This window comes from Macaca fascicularis, chromosome 15 (genome assembly GCF_037993035.2).
Source record: "Macaca fascicularis isolate 582-1 chromosome 15, T2T-MFA8v1.1".
Classification (NCBI taxonomy): Eukaryota; Metazoa; Chordata; class Mammalia; order Primates; family Cercopithecidae; genus Macaca; species Macaca fascicularis.
Window position 1 is genome coordinate 103,462,363 of NC_088389.1, and position 18,428 is coordinate 103,480,790.

At 37.8% G+C, this 18,428-nt stretch overlaps 1 protein-coding gene across 1 annotated transcript in view; it reads left to right on the forward strand.

The window, feature by feature from the left end:
- Positions 1 to 18,428, forward strand: part of TMC1 (transmembrane channel like 1) — a 180,290-nt gene that overhangs the window by 114,128 nt on the left and 47,734 nt on the right. The window contains exons 13-16 of the mRNA XM_065530686.2: positions 13,174 to 13,318; positions 14,071 to 14,265; positions 16,812 to 16,991; positions 17,116 to 17,277. Of these exons, the coding sequence (XP_065386758.1) occupies positions 13,174 to 13,318; positions 14,071 to 14,265; positions 16,812 to 16,991; positions 17,116 to 17,277 (682 nt within the window). The remainder of the gene's footprint in view (positions 1 to 13,173; positions 13,319 to 14,070; positions 14,266 to 16,811; positions 16,992 to 17,115; positions 17,278 to 18,428) is intronic.

Below are 18,428 nucleotides of genomic sequence, written 5' to 3' on the forward strand. Positions count from 1 at the left end.
TGGTTGATCACCTTAGTTTTAAGTCCTTCCCTTTTCTTCTTCCTCCCTTCATTCATTTCTTTTATCCTTCTTTTTTTCCTTTTCTTTCCAGGTCAGTGTACATTTTCAACCACATCATATGCTTAGAAATCTTCATGATAAATATAAACATAAGTATTAAAAGCAAAGTAAAACAGCATAACGTAAAGTTACACAACATAGAAACCATCAGCTCCTTTAAATATTGTCCTCATTAGTTTAAAGTTTTATGTCACAAAGTAAAAGTGGCTTGACATCAGGACCCAACTGCTCCCATTAAAAATAATTCTCTAAGCTAAAAATCTGGGGTTTTACTGGTCTGTTTTACAGCAGTTAAACTACTGGAAACAGTTGAATCATTTTGGGAATACATGTCTTAATAAGAAACTCATAGCTATTTTATCCTTATAGGCTTCTTTCAAGACTTTTTCCTGTTTGTAAGTTGTTTTAGTCCATTTTGTGTTGCTATAAAGGAATACCTGAGGCTGGGTAATTTATAAAGAAAAGAGGTTTATTTGGCTGACAGTCTACAGACTGTACAAGAAGCATGGAGTCAGCATCTGCATCAAGTGAGTGATTCAGCCTGTTTCCACTCATGGTGGAAGGCAAAGGGGAACCAGCATGTGCAGAGATCACGATGGTGAGATAGGAGGCAAAAGAGAGATGGGAAGGTGCTGGGCTCTTTTAAACAGCCAGCTCTCGTGGGAACTAATAGAGTAAGAACTCACTCACTATCCCCTGCAAAGGAAGGCATTAATCTATTCATAAAAAAATCTTCCCCTATGACCCAAACACCTCTCATTAGGTACCTCCAGCATTGAGATCAAATTTCTACATGACATTTGGGGAGACCAACAGTCAAACCTTAGCACAGGGCTCCCTGGGATTAAATATAATTTTTCTGTTTATGATCCTGTCTATAACAATACTTATAAAATGGACTAACAAATATTCTTGGATACTTAAATCATGTGCTATACACAACCCTTAAATGGTGTTAAAATTTTTGTCTACATAGACTATCATACATATTATATATACGAGATATATATTATAAACGACATATATAAAAAACCAGCCTCAACACATGCAGATAAATATTTTTAAATTTGGCAAAATGACAGTATGTTCATCCATATTTCTGGAGCTGCAACAATAATTATGATTTTTACTTGAAATAATAACAGTTAACATCTGTTGAACATCTGTCATGAATCAGTTTAAATTACACTACTTCTAATCCCTAAACATTGCAAAGTAGCTATTAGTTTTATAATTTTACAGATAATGAAATAAAACTCAGGGATCCTAAATGAACTGCGCAAGGTCATTTGACTATAAGACCTCTTTGAATTTAGATTTTCTAGTTCAAAAGATATCTTCTACCCCCTACACCTTGCCACCTCTCTGTACTGTGCTTCTCCTTACATAGGCCAATGTGTTCCTCCCACCAATCTTATATACTGTGTTGAGTACACATTAGTTATTCCTGTTGGATGGATGGAGACATTAAGGCTCAGCAGAGTTTGAGGGTTTGACTAAGTTCAAATACCCAGTAATTTGCAGAACTGAGCTTTGAACACCTTGCTTTAATTCCAGGACTTAGCTTTTCTAATTTCCAATGTGGATTCATTTATATTGATGACAACAATCATCAGTATAGAGTGATGTCTCTGTCTTATCCTGGGTAGCCTTTTTTTTTAAAAAAAATTCTATATTAAAATAGTTTCTTGTCTGTTGTTAAATTCCCTTAGAGTTTTATGGCCTTGATATGACTCAAGTGACCAAACGTCTTGTTAAAAAACAATTAAACCTATCAAAACCAAGTCCTTGTTCTACAAGATTCTTGCATATTCCAAGGTAAATCATGGCCAGCTTCACACATACCATTTCTAAATCAATGAGACTCTATTTTCTCCCTTCTACTTAGATGTCAGTGCCTTTGTCCATTTTCTTTACACTTCTTTGGTGTTTACCCAGACAGTCATGACCTACCTGATACTCTACCTAAATATCTTCCATGTCTCTTGACATCTTTAATTTTTTAACATTGAAATTGTTTCTTTTTCCTCCCCACATTCTCACCCCCAATTAATTTTTTTCTTTGTCAAAGGAATTTCTCCTTATCTATTTAGTAGAAAGCAGTGAGAGTGCCTCATAGAATCCAGTCTAATATTTTACTTCTCAGAGATATTTTCATTGGAGATCATAATGTTTGATGTATGTAATGATGAATTTCAGACCCTAGGGAAGGTTATGGAAGGGTAAGTGGACCTGGCCTAAAGGACATGATATTCTGGCAAATCCCATAAAACATATGATTATCTCATCTTCCTCAAACTATAGTTGACCTTGTTTCAAAAATGCTTGGAGCAGAAAAGCAATGAGGTATGAATGACATAAAGTCACCACCTTCCATTTTATATTACTGCTCTATGAACTGCATCTAGATTAGAAAAATCAACATAAAAAGCTGTCCTCTTGCAAGAATGGACTAATAAGGATGGCAGTAGTTCACAATGAATGGCAGCTATTTACAAAGTGAGGTGATGTTGTCAAAACCTGTCATAATGACAGAGACAGAACTGAACAGCAATAGCATAACAAGCATATGTCGTATGCATTTATTATATGTATTGTGCTATGCAAAAATGCAATTTATGCTATATGTATTTACTTGGTGAGGCTCTTTCCAGTGCTAAGTTTACTTCTAGAATGACAATTCATGTTTTCATTCATTTAATTACTATTTGTGGAGCACCTAGAATGGATAATCTAAGAGAACTATCCAGTACCTGGATCTTTCTTGGTGAGCAAAATAAAGTCCTTGCCCCTGTGGTGCTCAGTTGGGGAAATATCGTAAACAAAGAAATGACCAGTGGTTTTGGCCAATGTAGTATAATTTTGTGTTGTTGTTATCCTCTGCAGTCAAATATTTGCTACAGCTTCTCCATCCTCAAGAATTTTAAATAGCTGAGAAGAGCCAAGATGGCTAACAAGATGCAGCCAGGAAGAGCTTCTCCCAATGAGAAACCAGGGTGTTAAGAAGACTGGCACACTCCAAGTAGATCTTCAGAAGAGAGGCATCGAGAGTGGATGGAGGGAGGATGTAGACTGTGCTAGAATTGGAGGAAGCTCGGAATGCTATGCTCAGGAATGAGTTCTAGGACTCATTCCTGGCCCCGAGTTGCTCCTGAGGAAGGGAGAGTTAAATAGGTGTGGAGTAGCCCACTCTCACCATGGATCTCCATAATTCTAGTTGCAGGAGACTCCATGACCCCCATGCATATTTGAACTGATAAGGAGAGCTGCTTGAAGAGTTGGCAGGGACAGGACTCCAGACCATGTGGAGTTCAGAATATTTGGCAAAGGAAGGACTGCAGTAGAGCACAGCCAAGGACACCCATCCCTGAAGGCTCACCATGCCCCTGTAGGCTTTGGCCTTTGTTGACTGTCAGACCAATACAGAGCAGGGTTGTCTTGCCCATGGAATGAGGCCATTCTTATCTGAGTGCCTCCCTTGTCTGCCAGCCTTTCCTGAGGTTCATGCCTGGCTGTGCCCACTTGCAGCAAAGGCTTGGATGTCCAACTGGGGCACTTCTTAAAGGCCATCACCATAGCTTCTTTCCTGGCAGACCCCATCCAACTGTTGGAGAGCTTCTGAAGACAAGCCTGCATCCACACACACCTGCCTGCAGCCTCCTCCCTCTGCTTTGCCAACATGCAGAGATGCATGGACCCTGCTGCTCTGCTGTCACTGACACATGAGCATACACCCCACTGCCACTGCCCCGACAAAGCACTTTTGCCAGCAACCCTCATTGGAGCATTGTTGTTAACAGACTGGAAACACCTCATATCTTTCAGCACATCAGGTGTTTAACCTTGAGAGGCCAGAGAACAAAGCTGTGTGCCTGGTCCTATACCATCGGGTTACAGCACACAGCCCAGGAGTGTTGAGCTGAGCCCAGGTCCCCTGAAATCAGCCAGAAATGAAGCCAGTTGACTAGGCCCAACTTACATCACAGTCAAACCCTCAAAGGCATCAAAGAATATAAAAGCAAAAAGCCCCATCCAAAGAATTGCAACATCAAAGATTAAAGAAACATCAGCTCACACAGATGAGAAAGAACCAGCAAAAGAACTGGGGCAACTCAAAAAGTCAGAGTGTGTTCTTACTTCCAAATGACCATGCTAGCTCCCCAGCAATGGTTCTTAATCAGACTGAGATGGTTGAAATGATAGACATAGAATTCAGAGTCTGGATGGCAATGAAGATTGCTGAGATTTAGTAGGAAGTTAAAACCCAATACAATGAACCTAAGAATCCAGTAAAACAATACAAGAGTTGAAAGACAAAGTAATCATTTTAAGAAAGAACCAAGCTGATCTGATAGAGCTGAAAACCCTATTACAATAATTTCATAATACAATTGGAAGTATCAGTAGCAGAACAGCCTAAGCTGAGGAAAGAATCTCAGAGCTCAAAAGTGGTTCTTCAAATTGACTCAGTCTGACAAAAATAAAAAAGAAAGAATAAAAAAGAATGAACAAAGCCTCCAAGAAATATATAATTATGTAAAAAGACCAAACCTATGACTCACTGACATACCTGACATACCTGAAAGAGTGGGGGAGAGAGAAAGTAAGTTAGACAACATATTTGAGGGTACTGCCTATGACAATTTACCCATCCTCACTAGAGAGGTCAACATTCAAATTCAGAAAATTCGGAGAACCCCTGCAAGATCCTATATATGATGACCATCCCCAAGGTACATAGCCCTCAGATTCTTCAAGGTCAATGCAAAAGAAAAAATATTAAAGGTAGCTGGAGAGAAGGGAAAGGCCACCTACAGAAAGAATCCATTACACTAATGGCAGACCTTTCAGCAGAAGCTGTACAAGCAAGAATAGATTGGGGCCTATATTCAGCATCCTAAAAGAAAAGAAATTTCAACCAAGAATTTCATATCCAGCCAAACTAAGCTTCATAAGCAAAGGAGAAATAAAATCCTTTTCAGACAATCAAATGCTAAGGGAATTCATTACTACCACACTTGCCTTACAAGAGGTCCTTAAGGAAGTGCTAACATGGAAATAAAAAACTGTTACCAACTACCACAAAAACCACACATAAGTACATAGACCATTGACACTATAAAACAACTACACAAACAAGTCTACATAACAACCAACTAACACCACTATGACAGGATCAAACCTTCACATATGAATATTAACCTTAAATGTAAATGGGGTAAATGCCACATTCAAAAGGCACAGAATGGCAAATTGGATCAAGAAGCAAGACCCAACTGTATGTTGCCTTCAAGAGATCCATCTCACATTCAGTGACACCCACAGGCTCAAAATAGATTGATAAAAATCTATCAAGCCATAAGGAGATTGATAAAAATCTATCAAGCCACAAAGAGATTGATAAAAATCTATTAAGCAAACAGAAAACAAAAAGAGAAGAGCTTGCTATTCTTATTTAAAGCCAAACAGACTTTAACCTAACAATAATCAAAAAGGACAAAGAAGGGGATTACATAACGATAAAAGATTCAATTCAGCAAGAAGACTTAACTGTCCTAAATGTATATGTACCCAACACTGGAACACCAGGTTCATAAAATAAGTTCTTGACCTACAAAAAGACTTAGATAACTACACAATAATAGTGAGAGACTTCTGCAGCTTACTGACAGTATTAGACAGATTATTGAGGAAGAAAACCAACAAAGGTATTTGGGACCTAAACTTGACACATGACCAAATGGACCTAACAGACATCTACAGAACGCTCCACTCAACAACAACAGAATATCCATTCTTCTCATCTGCAAATGGCACATACTATAAAATCAACCACATGCTCACCCATAAAGCAATCCTCAACAAATTAAGAAAAACTGAAATCATACCAACGACATTCTTGGATCACAGCACAGTAAAAATAGAAATCAATACCAAGAGAATCTCTAAAAATCACATGATTACATGGAAATTGAATAGCCTGCTCCTGAATGACTTTTGGGTAAACAATGAAATTAAGGCAAAAATCAAGAAATTTTTCATAACTAGTGAGAACAAAGACATGACATACCAGAATCTTTGGGACCCAGTTAAAGCAGTTTAAAAGGGAAGTTATAGCACTAACACCCACATCAAAAAGTTAGAAAGATCTCAAATTAACAACTTAACATCACACGTAGAAAAACTAGAGAAACAAGAGCACACCAACTCCAAAGCTAACAGAAGATAAGAAATAACCAAAATCAGACCTGAACTGAATGAAATTGAGACACAAAAAGCCATGCAAAAGATAAATAAATCCAAAAATTGTCTATTTGAAGTATAAATAAGATTGATAGACCACTAACTAGATTAATAAAGAAAAAAAAGATTCAAATAAACACAATCAGAAATGACAAAAGGGACATTACCATCAACTCCAAAGAAACACAGAAAACCCTCAGAGATGATTACAAACATCTCTATGCACACAAACTAGAACACTTAGAAGAAATGGATACATTCCTGAAAACATAAAACCTCCCAAGATTGAACCAGGAAGAAATTTAAACCCTGAACAGACCAATAATAAATTCTAGAATTGAATCAGTAATAAAAAGCCTATCAACCAGAAAAAGTCCTGGATCAGACAAATTCACAGCCAAATTCTACCAGATGTATAAAGAAGAGTTGGTGCCAATCCTACTGAAACTATTTCAAAAACTTGAGGAGGAGGGATGCCTCTTTAACTCATTCCATGAGACCAGCATCATTTTGATATCAAATCCTGTCAGAGACACAATGAGAAAATAAAACTTGAGGCCAATATCCTTTATAAACATAGATGCAAAACTCCTCAGTAAAATACTAGCAAAACAAATCCACCAGCACTCTCAAAGTATATTTACCATGATGAAGTAGGCTTTATTCCTGGGATGCAAGGTTGGTTCAACATACACAAATAAATAAACATGATTTATCACGTCAACAGAATGAAAAACAAAACTACATGATCATCTCGATAGTTGCAGAAAAGGCTTTGGATAAAATTCAACATCCTTTCATGTTAAAAACTCTGAACTAACTAGGCATTGAAGGAACATACCTCAGACTAATGAATCATCTATGTCAAACTCACAGCCAACATCATACTGAACAGGCAAAAGCTGGAAGCATTACCCTTGAGAACTGGAACAAGACAAGGATACCCACCCTCACTATTCTTATTCAACATAGTACGAGAAGTCCTAGCCAGATCAATTAGGCAGGAGAAAGAAATAAAAAGCATGCAAATAGGAAGAGAGGAAGCTAAATTATCTCTCTTTGTGGACAATATAATTCTATACCTAGAAAAGCCCATAGTCTCTGCCCAAAGGCTCCTAGGTCTGATAAACAACTTCTGCAAAGTTTTAGAATACAAAACCAATGTACATTTCTATACACCAGAATTTTCCAAGCTGACAGCCAAATCAGGAATGCAATTTCATTCACAATAGCCACAAAAAGAATACAATATCTAGGAATATAACTAACCAGGGAGATCTCTACAATGAGAATTACAAAACATAGCTTAAAGAAATCAGGAATGACACAAACAAATGGAAAAATTCCATGCTAATAGATGGGAAGAATCAATATTATTAAAATGGCCATACTGCCCAAAACACTTTGCAGATTCAATGCTAATCCTATCAAAATACAAATGACATTTTTTTACAGATTAGAAGAAACCATTTAACATTTGTATGGAACCCAAACACCCTGAATATCCAAAGGTATCACAAGCCAAAAAAAAAAAAAAAAAAAAAAAAAGCTGGAGGCATCAGAATCACACTACCTGACTTCCAACTATGCTACAAGGTGACAGTAACTGAAACTGCATGATACTGATAGAAAAACAGGCACATAGATTGTATTAGTCAGGGCTCTCTAGAGGGACAGAACTAATAGGATATATGTATATATGAAAGGGAACTTTATTAGGGACAAAGGCTCACATGATCAGCAAGGTGAAGTTTCATGGTAGGCCATCTGCAAGCTGAGGAAGGAAGAAGCCAAGAGTGACTCAGTCTGAGTCCAAAAACCTCAAAAACAGGGAAGCTGACAGTGTAGCCTTCAGTCTGTGGCTGAAGGCCTGAGAGCCCCTGGCAAACCACTGGTGTAAGTCCCAGAGTCCAAATGCTAAAGAACCTGGAGTCTGATGTCCAAGGGCAGGAGGATGGAAGGAAGCATCCACCAGAGCAGAAAGATGAAAGCCAGAAGACTCAGCAAGCCAGCTTACCCCATTTTCTTACACCTTCTTTGTTTTAGCCACTGTGGCAGCTGATTAGATGGTGCCCACTCACATTGAGGGTGGGTCTTCCTCTCCCAGTCCACTGACTCAACTGTCAATCTCCTCTGGCAGCACCTTCACAGACACGCCCAGAAACAATACTTTACCAGCTATCTAGGCATCCTTCAATCCAATCAAGTTGACACCTAATATTAACCACCACATAGACCAATGGAATAGGTTAGAGAATCTAGAAATAAAGCTGCACACCTACAAGCATCTGATTTTTGACACAGTTAACAAAAATAAACAATGGAGAAAGGACTCCCTGGGTAATAAATAGCATTGTAATAACTGGATAGTCCTATGAGGAACATCAAAGCTAGACTCTTTCCTTTCACCATATACAAAAATCAACTCGAGGTGGATTAAAGACTTACATGTAAAATCTAAAACTATAAATTTTTGGTTTTTAAAACTAATCTATAAAAACCCTTGAAGAAAACCTAGGAAATAGTATTCTGGATATCAGCCCTGGCAAATACTTCAGTAAGAAGACTCCCAAAGCAATTGCAATAAAAATCAAAATTGATAGGTGGGACCTAATTAAACTAAATAACTTCTGCACAGCAAAAGAAATTATCAACAGACTAAACAGACAGCCTACAGAATGGGAGAACATATTTGCAAACTATGCATGCAAGAAAAGTCTAATATCCAGAGTCTATAAGTCTATAAGGACCTTAAACTAACCAGCAAAAGCAAAACACAAAAACCCTAAAAAACCATTAAAATGGGCAAAAGACATCAACAGACACTTCTCAAAAGAAGACACACACGGCCATTAAGCATACAAATAATTACTCAACATTACTAATCATTAGAGAAATGCAAAGTAAAGCCACAATGAGATGCTACCTTACACCAGTCTAAATGACTATTGTTACAAAAAAAAAAAAAAAAAAAAAAACAGAAAAACATAAAACAGATGCTGGCAAGACTGTGGAGAAAAGGGAACACTTAGATGCTATTGGTGGGAATGTAAATTAGTTCAGCCACTGTGGCAAGCAGTTTGAAAATTTCTCAAAGAACTTAAAACAGAACTACCATTTAGCCAAGCTATCCCATTACTGGGCAAATACCAAAGGAATAGAAATCATTCTACTGTAAAGACACATGCACATGTACTCATATTCACCACAGCACTATTCAAAACAGCAAAGACATGGCATCAACCTAGATGTCCATCAACAGTGTACTGGATGAAGAAAATGTAGTACATATACACCATGAAATGCTATGCAGCCATAAAAAAGAATTAAGAATTAAATTATGTCTTTGCAGCAACATTGATGAAGCTGGAAACCATTATCCTAAGAGAATTAATGCAGGAACAGAAAACCAAATACCTCATATTCTCATGTGTAAATGGGAACTAAACATTGAGTACATATGGACACAAAGAAAAGAACAGTAGACAACAGGGCCTATGTGAGGGTGGAGGGTGGAAGCAAGGTGAGGATTGAAAAACTACCTATTGGGTACTATGCTCATCATCTGAGTGATGAAATAGTTGGTACACCCAACCCCCACAACATGCAATTTACCCATGTAAGCAACCTGCACATGCACTCCCTGAACCCAAAATAAAAATTGGAAAGAAAAAATAATAATTAAAACAATTATCTGGGGAAAAATAATTTAAATTAGTAGCACCCTTTTGCCTTCAGGGGATATGTTCTAAAACCCCCAGTAGATGCCTAAAACTATGGATAGCAAATTCTATTGCTGTCAGTTGGAACACGTTTCTTTTCATGTCTTCTACCCACAAATTTAATGACTTTTCCGCTTTAACTAAATTTTAATCACACACTGTGACCATCACTTTTGCAGTTTGAGGTACAACAGCAAAAGTAACATTAATTTCTTTTTCCTTCTTCACAATTTCATGGATAGAATATTTGTTCTTACTATAGATCTTAGCAACCTTAGTGTATGATTTTCTTTTCCTTCCTCATTAGATAAAAAACTTTTGCCTTTTCACTTAAAGGAAGCATTTTATGTCTTATCTGTGACATAACTGAATTGCCAGCATCACTGCTCTTGCACTTTGAGACCATTACATGAAATAAGGGTTACTTGAACCCAAGCATTTCCCTACTGTAATAGTGAGTCTGATAACTGAGACGACTACGAGCAACATGGATACACTATTGTATCCACAGGATGCATCCACACTAAACAAAGGGAGAATTCACATCCTTGGCAGGGTGAAGTGGGAAGGTGAGGAATTTCATCACAGTGCTCAAAACATCATAAAACTTAAAACATGAATTGTTTATTTCTGGAGTTTTCCATTTAATATTTTTTGGAACCATGAATTGATCACAAGTAACTAAAACCATGGATAAGAGAGAACTAGTCCACATGTTGTTTAGTATCGCGTTGCCAGTAATTTTCTTTTTCTTGTGTGGTCTTATCCTGTGGGCTTCTAGAAAATTGTTTCCTACCTGTCTCTCAATCCCCTTCCTCTTCTCAACTTTCATTTTAGCAGAGGCTACATTATAGTGACCCTCTTGGTTTAGGATTTAAAGAGGCATTTATTTGATTTGTTAAAAACCTCCACATGCACCCATGAAATAACCAAATGACCTCAGGGTATAAATGGAGTTGCAAACTTGTGGTCCAAGTCAAGAAATTCAGTATATAGGCAACAACATGTATGCTGGAATTGCCTTTGCTACCTCCCCTGCCCAGGTAAATGATGTATTGAGATTGCTTCTCAGATAAGGTGGTTGAAAATGATAGCAGTCTTAAAAAATGAGCAGTTTTCATAAATCTGTTGGTATTTTGCTCTGTAGACAAAGAGTAGAGCTTATAGCTATCACGGCCATGTCTCAATAAAAACGTGTTGCAAGCAGGTTTGTCTTGGGCATCCTTCCTTATTCCTTTCAGTATTCCACTTCTTTTCACACCATTTCCCACATGTTAGATATTCCCAGTCTGCTCATCCAGTTCAGGCTCCCTTCCCTGGGAGGCTGTCTTCAGGTCAAAACTTCGCCAGTGATAAAACTCCATTCAAAACTTATCTGCCAAGTAGCCATTTTTACTTGAAGCCCTTCCCTTGGCTCAATGACAGTGCAAAAATTGGACAGTGGCATTTTAATCAAAGGAGTCGTTTTCTTCCTAAACCATGGGGAATGTCTGCTTTCAACTCTTTTTGACCTGAAAAAAAAAAAAAAAAAGGCATTTTGTATGGCTTTTCATACATCATGGTGTCCTAGCTTGAGCACTAGAGCAAAGTCAGAAAATCTGAGCCCTTGACTTATCTCTGTGGTTCACTGCTAGATAATGTCCAGAAAATTATTTCATGCCTTTGAGCTTCAGCTTCCTCATCTGTAAAAAGGAGAGTAACTACCTTGACTTTTTGCTGAGATTTTAAAGAGAACAAATGTGAAAGCACACACAATCACCATTTGCAAAGGGTAAAGTGGTAGATGGATGAAAGGAATAATGATCTGTAGTTATTTTTCCTTACATGCTAGCCTATTTAAAATGTATAATTCTCCATGATAAGTGTGGCTGATAGTGGGGGAATGTAGATGATCTAGAGACACCTGTCAACCTACAATGTCAGCTTTATGTCATTGTGCCCTTTTGTTCTTTGGGGTTTATATGACTATAATATTTTAAAAACCAAAACCTTGTGGGACCATTTTATAATTTGTGTCATATGAAATTTTAATTTTGCTATTTATAGTGAAAGGGAAAAAAGGAAGTGGAGTAAATAGGACATAGATCTCTAACCACTAAAATAAACCTGTGAGTAAATGCATTTTAAGCTCTTCAAGCAAATACACACACACACACACACACACACATATGTAATCACTGATTTAAAAATATATAGAATCACATATATATATACATATAAAACCACTTGGCATTAAGGTTGTATAAAAATGTTGATTTTTGTTCAAGAATTTTAGAGTAGATGGAAATTTAATGTACTCAATGTAATCTCTATTTGGGAGGAGATTCTAGGGGGAATTAAAATTTACATAGGAGTTTATTCGCCTGATTTAGTCCATCCAGAGGCTTCAGATGGTCTGGGAGCCAACTAAAGTTGTGTGGAGCAGTGTAAAAGTCAGTACATGTGTTTCTTTTCCCCTGGGGAGGGACTCAATCATTTTCATCGTATTCTTAAAGAAATTCTTATCTTACCAAAGGTTAAGAAATAATGATCTCAGTTTAACAAAACACATAAAAATATGTTTTTGTGTACATGTTGAATTATTCAAATCTTCAGTGCTTAGTACTTTATTAATCTTGAAGTCCTAGGAAGTGAATAATTTGGCTGGGCATGGTGGCTCACGCCTGTAATCCCAGCACTTTGGGAGGCCAAGGCAGGCAGATCTGGAGGTCAGGAGATCGAGACCATCTTGACTAACACGGTGAAACCCCGTCTCTACTAAAAAATACAAAAAAACTAGCCCGGCGTAGTGGCAGGTGCCTGTAGCGCCAGCTACTCGGGAGGCTGAGGCAGGAGAATGGCGTGAACCCAGGAGGCGGAGCTTGCAGTGAGCCAAGATCGCACCACTGCACTCCAGCCTGGGCGACAGAGTGAGACTCCGTCTCAAAAAAAAAAAAAAAGAAAAAAGAAAAAAGAAAGTGAATGATTTAAACACTTGAACAAAAACAAAATTTAAAAAGAAATGATTTTCTGAACAAACTTGTTATAAAATATATGTCTTTTCGCTATTGCTTCTCCACTTCAACACTCATGATCATGTTTTGTTGCTCTCTATTCCCCCTATCTCATTTTTTTTCTGGCTGCTGGGTTAAACTTCCTGTTTTTACAGAATGACCAAAAACATTGGTGATGATGGAGGTGGAGATGACAACACTTTCAATTTCAGCTGGAAGGTCTTTACGAGCTGGGACTACCTGATCGGCAATCCTGAGACGGCAGACAACAAATTTAATTCTATCACAATGAACTTTAAGGTAGATGTACCAACTTCAAAAGCCTGCTATTTGTATTTCTAAGAGTAAAATTGGAGGCGTTCCATCTGGTCCAGCTAGTGCAGTATCTTGACAATTTACATGAAAGATTAACTCATGATTTCTGCCTACCAGGATCTTGCCATGGTTCTGATTATAACTGGAAAATCTTCCATGACCCACAACAGCACTATTATCCCTTAAAGACTTCTCTTCTCTAAATCTGGTAATAAAATGATGTTACTGGATTGAAACAGGACCCATGAGTAATAGAATAAGATATTTTAAAAACTAGAACAATGTTCACTAATTATTTACAGGAGTAAGCATAATATTTAAGTGACCCTAAAACATTATTTTGTAGTACTTTTTAAAAAAAATCACTGGAGGGCAACTCGCTTGGGTCCCCTTCCACGCCGTCGAAGCTTTGTTCTTACGCACTTTGCAATAAATATTGCTGCTGCTCACTCTTTGGGAAAAAAAAAAATTCACTGGAATGAAGATTTTTAGAATGAAGACTACCCTAATATCAGATCAATCACAGTTTGTTTGCAAGAATTCTTCCTTCTGTCTCTTACTTACCATCATTTGTTGGCAGTAGTCACCGGTTTGTAGAATATCAGGTTTAGTTTACATTGTCATTCCTCACATTCTGATGATTGTAAAAATAACTTTTGAGGTTTTGATACTTTTAAAATGTAGCTAAGATATTCTATTTTGGGTTTTTGTTTGTTTGTTTGTTTGCCTGGATACAGGAAGCTATCACAGAAGAAAAAGCAGCCCAAGTAGAGGAAAACGTCCACTTGATCAGATTCCTGAGGTTTCTGGCTAACTTCTTCGTGTTTCTAACACTTGGAGGGAGTGGATACCTCATCTTTTGGGCTGTGAAGCGATCCCAGGAATTTGCACAGCAAGATCCTGACACCCTTGGGTGGTGGGAAAAAAATGAAGTTCGTCTCTGCATGCTTTTTATGTGCTTAGAACCTGACATTTGTTTCTTTTGGGGGTTATGCTTCTTTGAGGGAACATTTAAAAAGGCCATACTTTACCTTTCACCTATTCTGCCCTTACAGTTAACCAACTCTGTTGCTCATTTCCATTCTATTCTAGTCTTATTTCTAAATCTGGCCTGTCTGTTTTTCATTTTGTGACATGATGGAAAGTTAGAGTCAGAAAAGATATTAAAAAACACATAGGCCAATCATTATATTTTACAGATGGGAATGATGATTCTCAAGCGATTGCATTATATGTTTATGGTCACAGAGTTAGGAGAAGAGTCAGGGTGAGAACCTAGGAGTCTTGACTTCGAGTCCAAGGCTCTTGTTGCTTTCTCTGCAAATCCTTCATCTGTCATTAAAAGATCAAATTGTTGCCTGAATTTTTTGAAGCAGCCATGATAAAGCCACTGATTCCTATGTTGAATCTTACTGGAAACACTCAGATTGCTTCTCCACCTTTGGGCATGTCTGGGCTTCCCTCTGTTTTCATTAGAAGCCTAACTGCAACATCTCCATCTCCATTTCCTCCTGCCCTGTACCTTACTTCCTCTCTCTCTAAATGCTATTCAAATGAAGAAGGCCAGCTCTTTTCCAGGAATTAAACATTATGACCACAATTTGCCTTTAGAGTATCTGCCCATTTAGTGGATCAGAGAAAGGAGGTTAGACATAGATCATTTAGAATCAGAAAATCATTGGTCATGAGTTGTTGCTAGAGTCTGTTCCCGTTCATAAAGTGTTTGTGTGTATGATGTGACGTCATTTTGAGCTTGGGCATTTTCAAAGTATGTGCAGATTTAGGCTGTGGGAAGTGTAGACTTCCCACACTGAAACTTTTGCAGAACAGTATAGATCAAAAGAATTAAAATATGTCTTCATAAGCACAGAATTTTCTAAAAAATCTTGGACAGCAAATGATATAATCTACTTACAGAAAAAGATTCCAAATAACATTCTAAGTATTTCAGAAGAAGTACCAATAGAGATGGGACTAGATATTTTAAAGACTTTCATATACAGTCATGTCATAAAAACTTGTAAAATGTAAGTCATTTAGTAGAGGGATTTTATTTATTTAAAATGAAAAATGGAGGAACACCTCAAAGCATTTACTAAGTTTGCTTTCAAAATGGTCTCATAATTGTAATAGTACATGGAGGCAACATTATCATGCAGCTTTGGTCCATTATTTATATTGGTTATGTTTTTGTGCAAATAAACCATACTAAAGGATGGGTAGTTGATTATCAATAAAATAACTATTCTTTGTAAGAATCTCTTTAACATCTATTTTAGGGACCCTCTGAGTCCTAGGGGCCAATGAAGGTAATAATGGAGATTCGTGATTAACTTTACAAATTTGATGAAGCCAAATTTAAATTGGCCTTGTATAAGCTTGCACAGGATCTGCCAAATTTTCTTTACATTAGTCTAAAATTATAGCATGCTGATTTTGTATTATGGCATGCTGAGATTTGGATCCTGTTGGTCATACTTATATAATGTTTTAATAAAAATGACAAAAATCTCATAGCAATTGTTTTCTAAATATAGCCTGGTAGTTATTATAATTCTTCACACCACGAAGTCCACAGGAGAAGATAGGAAATATTTAGTGGTGACAGTTTGATTCAGGTATTTGGGAAAGGAGATAGTCACCAGAGTTACTTAAAATTGGTATTTCCCCATTAGAAAATTAATACGTGTTTTGGATTCTTTTTATTGACTTCCTTTAGCCAAATAATGTCATCATAAGGTTGCCAAATATCCAGGAAATAAGAAGCACATGTTTCCTACTTTTCATGTTTCTATTCCGTCTTCTCCCTCTCTCCCTCCTCTTCCCACCCCTGCATTATTCTCTTGTCTCTGAAATTATAGTCCATTCTTTCACTTTTGAAAGTTTTCTACGTTGGCTTCCATAACATTATGTCATGTGTTCTCCATTTGTTTCTCTGAGTGTCTTCTATTTCCTTTAATAAAACTCATTTTTTTTTGGCCTTAAAAGTTTACGTTTGTCAAAATTCAATATTTATGCATAGGTCCATCTCAGGGAATTCATTCATTCTAACTGATTAAACTAGCTGATGATTGTCAGATTAGAATTTTCAGTTTGAACCTTCTCCTCAAGCTGATCATTTTCCATTTCTTTTGGAAATCTTGTTGTGAAGTGTGTCACCATATCAGAATCAGTTACCACATAAAACAATATGTGTTCTCTGTGTAGAGACTGATATAAATTGCCACCTTCACTATACCAGGAAACAGACTGTTACTACTGGCACATACACGCACTCAGTCACATGCCTATCTTGAGAATGTGAGTTGAATATTGTCCTTGTCATTTTGAGATCAAATTCTAAACATGCTTAAAATAATCATTTTTGATCTTAAAAAAGATCAAAGAAGCCTAGCTCAGAATCTTCCAAAATTCTGGCAAAAAGCAATAATAACTTTAAACACCATTAACTTAGTTTCTCCCTTGTGCCTCCTTGTAGATGAACATGGTTATGTCCCTCCTAGGGATGTTCTGTCCAACATTGTTTGACTTATTTGCTGAATTAGAAGACTACCATCCTCTCATCGCTTTGAAATGGCTACTGGGACGCATTTTTGCTCTTCTTTTAGGCAATTTGTATGTATTTATTCTTGCATTAATGGATGAGATTAACAACAAGGTAAGCCTCGTTTCTGGATTGTCCTTGCCATAAGAGTGTTGTTCAATTCCTAGTCTCACGTTTGCCAAAATGCCCTTGAAATCTCTATGGTCTTCATTTTCGTTTCTATCTTTTTGCTTTCTAGATTGAAGAGGAGAAGCTAGTAAAGGCCAATATTACCCTTTGGGAAGCCAATATGATCAAGGCCTACAATGCATCATTCTCTGAAAATAGCACTGGACCACCCTTTTTTGTTCACCCTGCAGATGTACCTCGAGGACCTTGCTGGGAAACAATGGTGGGACAGGTAATGCCCCCAACAGAAGTGTATGGCAATTAGTAGATTAAAAAAAGAGAGTCAATATCTCTTCCATAAGACTGTCTTTTTAAAAATTGCTTATTAGTAAAAATAGTTAAGATTTGTTGAATGTTGGCTGTGTGCTGGCTCTGAATTTCATGTATATTATCTCATGCTGTTTGCAAATCTATCCTTTGAGGTAAATACTATTTGTATGCCCCCTTTACAGTTGCATATAAAGGAAGGACAGTTGAAAATGGTGCAAAGAGATGTTTACTATCTGTGTTATACTAAAGCACTCGATTTAGATACAGGCCAAAGCAAATATTTAAATGAAACTCTATTTAGTGTTACTTGTTTGCTGTAAAACAAAACAAAACAAACAAACAAAAATAGAGTCTTGGGGGTGGCCAAGACAGCCGAATAGAAGCAGCTGAAGTGCTTGGCTGTCATGGAGAGGAATAGAAGGGGGGAGTAAATATAGCACCTTCAACTGAAACATCCAGGTACATGCATTGGATCTAATCAAGGAAACAACTTGACTCACGGAGAGCAGAGAAAAGCAAGGCAGGGTGACACCCCGCCTGGTAGTGACATGAAGCCAAGGGATCGTCCTCTGCCCAGGGAAGTTGTGAGTGAATGCACGACCTTGGGAACCCATGCTTCTCCCGTGGATCTTTGGAACCTTGTGTCAGGAGATCCCCTCAGGAACCCACTCCACCTGGGCCTTCAGTCTGACACACAGAGCTATGTGGAGTCTCAGCAGAGCAGCCACTTAAGCACATGCAGAGACCCGGGAGCTTTAGATACCTGGGCTTTTCCTTTTCAGGCTTCCTGACAAAAGTAGCTACACCTCCGGCAAAACAAGAGGTTAGAACCCCCCAACCACACCCCTTAGAAAAGGGGCTGAATCCAGTGACAGTCTGCAGGCCCCACTTCACAGCACCTCACAGAATGAAACCCACTGGCTTACAACTCCAGCCAGTCACTGGTAGAAGTGTTACACCTCCCTGAGACAGAGCTCCTGGGGGAAAGTGTGGGCCATCATCTTTGCTATTTGGTTGACTTAGCCATTCCATCCTTCAGGCTTCAGAGACTCCAAGCCAGTCAGGGGCTGAAGCAGACCGTGAGCACAGCATAGCTGCTCTATGAAAACGTGG